Genomic DNA, 5983 nt, shown 5'->3' with positions numbered 1-5983 from the left:
ATATTTTGTAGCCGTTTTAAAGCTAATTTCCCCGACAATTCTACACATTTTGCATGGGGCAGATATATTTTGTAGCCATTTTAAAGCTAATTTCCTGCAATTCTATGCATTCTTCCATGTCTTATGTGTGTTTATATGATACCTGTGGTCCGTATTGACCCCGTTATGGAAGATCTAGACCACATAACACAGTGTCTGTCTAGATGAGCTGGGTTCAGGCTCATCTTTAATATTTTCCTTTACCAACCGTCTGCATAGTTTGTCTGTAGGCCATTATGTCAGAAACAAAACAAAAAATTAGCTTTTGGGTCTTAAAAATATAGGGTTAGGCATAAGATAAGAAGTGCGTTTAAGGTTAGGGTTAAGTTTAAAAATCTGATTTTACGATCTGTATTGCTGAACTTATTGCAGGACTGCCGGCTGTCCGAGTAAATAATGGCAGCAGTAGGATCCCCATTAGCCGACAGCAATGGCGACAGGTGGACATGGTTCTGTTTAGAGTTAAAGGTGGTAGGTCCTGCCCTCTACTGGCGATGGAAAGAATAGCAGCTAGTGACAGCACATTTTTTTATATTTTTATTTATTTATTTAACTAGTCAGTTTTAAGAACAAATTCTTATTTAAATTACATGATAAATACTATTAACTCTTCAATTGGAATACAATATTTGTAAATATATAATAATATAAAAATTTGCATCTAAGGAGAAAAAAAAGAGGTTATTTCTAAATTCATAGTTGCAACAGGAAATCCTTAAAAGTTATCGAGCTTATCAAGTAGGGACATAGTTCCAGGTAAACACTGTTCAAGTAGATTCTAAGACATAGAAGTAAATAACAACATTAGGTAACACTAAATAAGAACTTACATTCATAAACTACTCTCTTACTGAGAATCTTAAGAGTATAGTATATTTTAGTGGGATGACCTAATGGATCTTGTCTTGCATTACTAAAAACTGGTGTGTGGAAAATGACCTGAAAATATATATATTTTTTAAAAGACAAAAGTAGATAAAACAATAATAGGTGTATCATCAGTTTTTCTTTCCATTGGGAATTGTTAACACAATCAGAGAAAACATTCAAAACATGTTGCATGACTTGGTATGCGGTGAAGTCAGTAGTTTGAAGCGTCGGTATGCGGTGATGTCAGCGACTGTGCTTTTCCAACATGGCGTCAGTGTGGTTCACCCAGACGGTTTACCAAATGACATCATCACCATCAGCACTTAGCTAGAATCTCCTGGCAGCTCTTGTACACTTTGACCAGGCAGTTCAGCCTTGGTTTTGAGCTCTGAAAGAGGAATGAAAGGTAAATTATAATCAGACAGGTGAATGTAGAGGTCAGAAAGGCTTCAACACACAGGGTTAGGCTTCAACACACAGGGTTAGGCTTCAACACACAGGGTTAGGCTTCAACACACAGGGTTATAGGCTTCAACACACAGGGTTATAGGCTTCAACACAGGGTTATAGGCTTCAACACACAGGGTTAGTCTTCAACACACAAGGTTATAGGCTTCAACACGGGGTTAGTCTTCAACACACGGGGTTAGTCTTCAACACACGGGGTTAGTCTTCAACACACGGGGTTAGTCTTCAACACACGGGGTTAGTCTTCAACACACGGGGTCAGGCTTCAACACACGGGGTCAGGCTTCAACACACGGGGTCAGGCTTCAACACACGGGGTCAGGCTCCAACACACGGGGTCAGGCTTCAACACACGGGGTCAGGCTTCAACACACGGGGTCAGGCTTCAACACACGGGGTCAGGCTTCAACACACGGGGTCAGGCTTCAACACACGGGGTTAGGCTTCAACACACGGGGTTAGGCTTCAACACACAGGGTTAGGCTTCAACACACAGGGTTAGGCTTCAACACACAGGGTTAGGCTTCAACACACAGGGTTTTCCTTCAACACACAGGGTTTTGCTTCAACACACAGGGTTTTGCTTCAACACACAGGGTTAGGCTTCAACACACAGTGTTTTGCTTCAACACACAGGGTTAGGCTTCAACACACAGGGTTAGGCTTCAACACACAGGGTCAGTCTTCAACACACAGGGTCAGTCTTCAACACACAGGGTTAGTCTTCAACACACAGGGTTAGTCTTCAACACACAGGGTTAGTCTTCAACACAGGGTTAGTCTTCAACACAGGGTTAGTCTTCAACACACAGGGTTAGGCTTCAACACACAGGGTTAGTCTTCAACACACAGGGTTAGTCTTCAACACACAGGGTTAGTCTTCAACACACAGGGTTAGTCTTCAACACACAGGGTTAGTCTTCAACACACAGGGTTAGTCTTCAACACACAGGGTTAGTCTTCAACACAGGGTTAGTCTTCAACACACAGGGTTAGGCTTCAACACAGGGTTAGTCTTCAACACAGGGTTAGTCTTCAACGCAGGGTAAAACTACATCAGATGCAAAAGTTTAATTTATTATTATTACTTTTATTTTTCTTCATGTGAAGAACACAGGACATTTCACATGTCCGAAATGTGATGTATAAATACATCTTGATTTGATTTAGATACAGACATGCATTTTAAACAGTACGGTAGATCCTTAATGATCCCGAAGCTCACCTGAAACAGCGGGACCACGCTAGACACTGCCTCTGGATCTGAGGGGTCCTTCAAGAGGATGCAAAGATAGTAGATGACTGTTTGCTGAAAAAAAACAACATCATAAGATACTATATAATAATACTGTATATACCATTTATTAGACTATTTTATCCAAAGCGACTTTCAGTCATGCATTGTTCACTGTCCTACGATCATCAGATAAGTTATAGCAGGATCCATCGAACTTCATCTGAACGAGAAGCAGTCAACGCCTTTAGTGACGATCAAATCAACTGTGGAAATGTACCTTCATCAGCTCAGTATCCTTCTATTTCCTCACCGTGTGAATAGCTTTATTAATTACTATGTCTTTGATTTTCCTCACCATGTGAATAGCTTCATTAATTAGTGTCTTTGATTTTCCTCACCATGTGAATAGCTTCATTAATGACTATGTCTTTGATTTTCCTCACCATGTGGATAGCTTCATTAATTACTATGTCTTTGATTTTCCTCACCATGTGAATAGCTTCATTAATTACTATGTCTTTGATTTTCCTCACCATGTGAATAGCTTCATTAATTACTATGTCTTTGATTTTCCTCACCATGTGAATAGCTTCATTAATTACTATGTCTTTGATTTTCCTCACCATGTGAATAGCTTCATTAATTACTATGTCTTTGATCTTGCCCATCTCTATGAAGTCTGTAGACTCCCTGCCGGAGGCGTAGCTAGAAGACACCTGGACACCCAGGGAACCAATGATGAGCAGCGTCTCATGGTCCACCTTCACAAAGTGGATGTGAACCATCATACCGACCAGGGTGATGATTATGGCACTGGAGAGAACGGCTGTGTTCTGGAGAGAGATGAAGAGAATGGCATTGAAGTAAAAAATAAAATAAACAAAGTTTTAACGTCTCTGTAGACTCAGGGTGCTCCACATACAGCGACTTTGAGAAGAGACCAGCATTGAACTGATTGAACCACAACAACAACAACAACAACAATAATACTTAGCTATATTATTAAATGATTAATCTAGCTTAGTGGGTTACCGACACTGGCCCTAAAGCGCTATAGGGGCACGCTTTTGTTCTAGACCTGCACTAACACCACCGATACAACCACACAACACCTGCTGAGCAGTTGGTTGAATCAGATGTGTTAGTGTCGGGCTGGAACAAAATCCTGCACACCCAGTAGCTTCCCGGGAACTGGATTGTTGACCAGTGACGCAGGTGCCATGGTCAAAACTATTAGACTGTATAGCGAATAGGGTGCCATTTGGGACTAAACCCTAGTCTCCTTACCTCAGTGACGAAGAATATGATGTAGGCCGATAGCCAGACGGCGCAAGTGTAAGCCATCACTCTGCCTATGGAGACTTTAGCCGAGCTAACCGTGAACTCCCTGCAGAAACCCGAGTGACTTTGACACTCCAGAGAGATGGCCTTGCCGTCGATGTCCGTGTAGGTTTCATCTTCCATGCTGTAATGCTGGTCACCGTTCTGCATAAACTCTAGATGACTGAATATCAATAGCTGGAACTGGAGTGATGTCTAGCTAATGTAGGCTAGCTCTAACGTCTCCAGTGAGAAGACAGCTTACTAGCTTATAGCTAACAATGTGGAGACTGAATAAACAATTTAAAAACAATTAACAATAACTAACATATTTTCATACGCTAGGTTACTAGTTTACTTCAAAGCCAGCAAATACGTGAATCCGGAAATGCACTTCCTCTCAATATTGACTATTAATTGCACAAAACTAGGTCAACATCGATGAGAAAACCTCTTTGACCGAACTGGCAAGCTACAAACTTTGAGGTGCATTGTGGGGAAAGTAAGCGATTCCAAACAACAACTACATTTCCCAGGATGCTTCGCGGTCTATAACTTTTGACCTCTGGATGAAAACAAGCCGATCAGCTGATGAAACTGTGAACAACATCTAGCTGTTGGGCAGCGAAATTATCCTTATAAGAGAGATATATGTATACACAACGGTATCTTTGTGATTGACATTGCATACCATGTTTGTTTATTAAAAGAGTATTGCGTTGTGTTGTGTGTAGAAGGTGAAAAAACGTTTAGGTTAGGAAATATCTGGGCAAACTAAGCTCTAAGCTCTAACTAAACTAACTCCATATTTTTGGCTTGATAAAGGCTTTTGTTGATGGGTTGGTTCTTGAGAAATGGGTCGTTTCAGTTGATGTGGAGTAACTGACAAATATGTTAGTGTTTTCTTTATTATATATATATATATATATATATATATATATATATATATATATATATATATGCAGATTTGTTGTTTTTGCACAGAGTCACGGTTGTCAATTTCTACTCTCAAAGTCGCTTAGCCAACAACAATAGCAGCTAAACAAACACTAAGCTATCTAACATTAGCTAATGCCAATGTTATTGGTGGTTGACATCTATCGATTGCTTGCAGGTGGTGCTAGCTGCATGTCTGGACATGTATGTAGGAAATCGTTATGATTGTCTTGCTGACACACAGACAGATCTGTAACTTAAAGAGTAATTTGATGTCAAAGTGATCTGTCACAGTTCATTTTTGAAAATTGATCTAAGTGTTTTGGGGGAGTATAGAAGAGGCACTACTACCATAACGTACTAAAGAAGAAAACATTTAAATATTTTAACACCTTATAGACTATAGCCATAAACATATTCTACATCGGTCTGGTATCGTTATCCCGAGTGTAGTTTTCGACTCTTCAGCAACAGTTCCTTAGGCACAGACTTTAGGCATAAAGGCGCACTTGTTAGCAGTACCACACCGAAGTGTTAATTATGAGTGGTCAAGGTCCGTCTGTAGATAAAGGGATCAACACCACCCTGGTGTGTCAGGAGAGCTACGCCTGCGGCGGCTCAGACGACGCCGACTTCGAATGCGACGAGTGCGGCAGCCTGCAGTGCGTCCTCTGCGAGCTAGAGCTCCATCGTCAGGAACGCATGAGGAACCATGACAGGGTCCGCATCGCCCTAGGACACGTCCCTTTCTGTGACTCCTGTAAAGGGGACAACCGCGGCTTTGGAGTGAACAGGGGCAGGCTGAGGGCAGTGGTGCGCTCCCAGGGCTGTAAGGAAGCGCTCTGTTTGGACTGCCAGAAGCGGAGCCACAGCGGGGTGACCCTCTACCCTCCTCCGGTGAAAGCACAGGATAGTAGCCTGGAGGTTGGGGATGGAGGGGAGATGGAGGGGGGATGGAGGGGAGATGGAGGGGGGATGGAGGGGAGATGGAGGGGGGATGGAGGCCCTGAAAGCAAAACTGGAGAAGGTGTGCAGCTTCTTACTGGTGGATGAGAAGGAGGAGGTGCCATATTGTGTGCTTGAATACATCCCAAGTGGCACCCTGTTCCCTTT

The 5983-nt window shown here is 42.1% G+C and overlaps 1 protein-coding gene across 1 annotated transcript; it reads right to left on the bottom strand.

The window, feature by feature from the left end:
- Positions 1-563: 563 nt before the first annotated feature.
- LOC139407886 (phosphatidylinositol glycan anchor biosynthesis, class H) lies at positions 564-4427 on the bottom strand. The gene is made up of 4 exons (XM_071151760.1): positions 3902-4427; positions 3238-3447; positions 2603-2686; positions 564-1297 (listed from the first exon to the last, which is right to left on the bottom strand). Exons 1-4 carry the CDS (start codon positions 4103-4105, stop codon positions 1226-1228), a joined length of 570 nt encoding a protein of 189 aa, XP_071007861.1. The 5' UTR covers positions 4106-4427; the 3' UTR covers positions 564-1225.
- Positions 4428-5983: the final 1556 nt, after the last annotated feature.

This window comes from Oncorhynchus clarkii, chromosome 4 (genome assembly GCF_045791955.1).
Source record: "Oncorhynchus clarkii lewisi isolate Uvic-CL-2024 chromosome 4, UVic_Ocla_1.0, whole genome shotgun sequence".
NCBI lineage: Eukaryota > Metazoa > Chordata > Actinopteri > Salmoniformes > Salmonidae > Oncorhynchus > Oncorhynchus clarkii.
The sequence above is the reverse complement of the archived record's forward strand: the minus strand, read 5'-3'. Positions and strand labels throughout refer to the sequence as shown.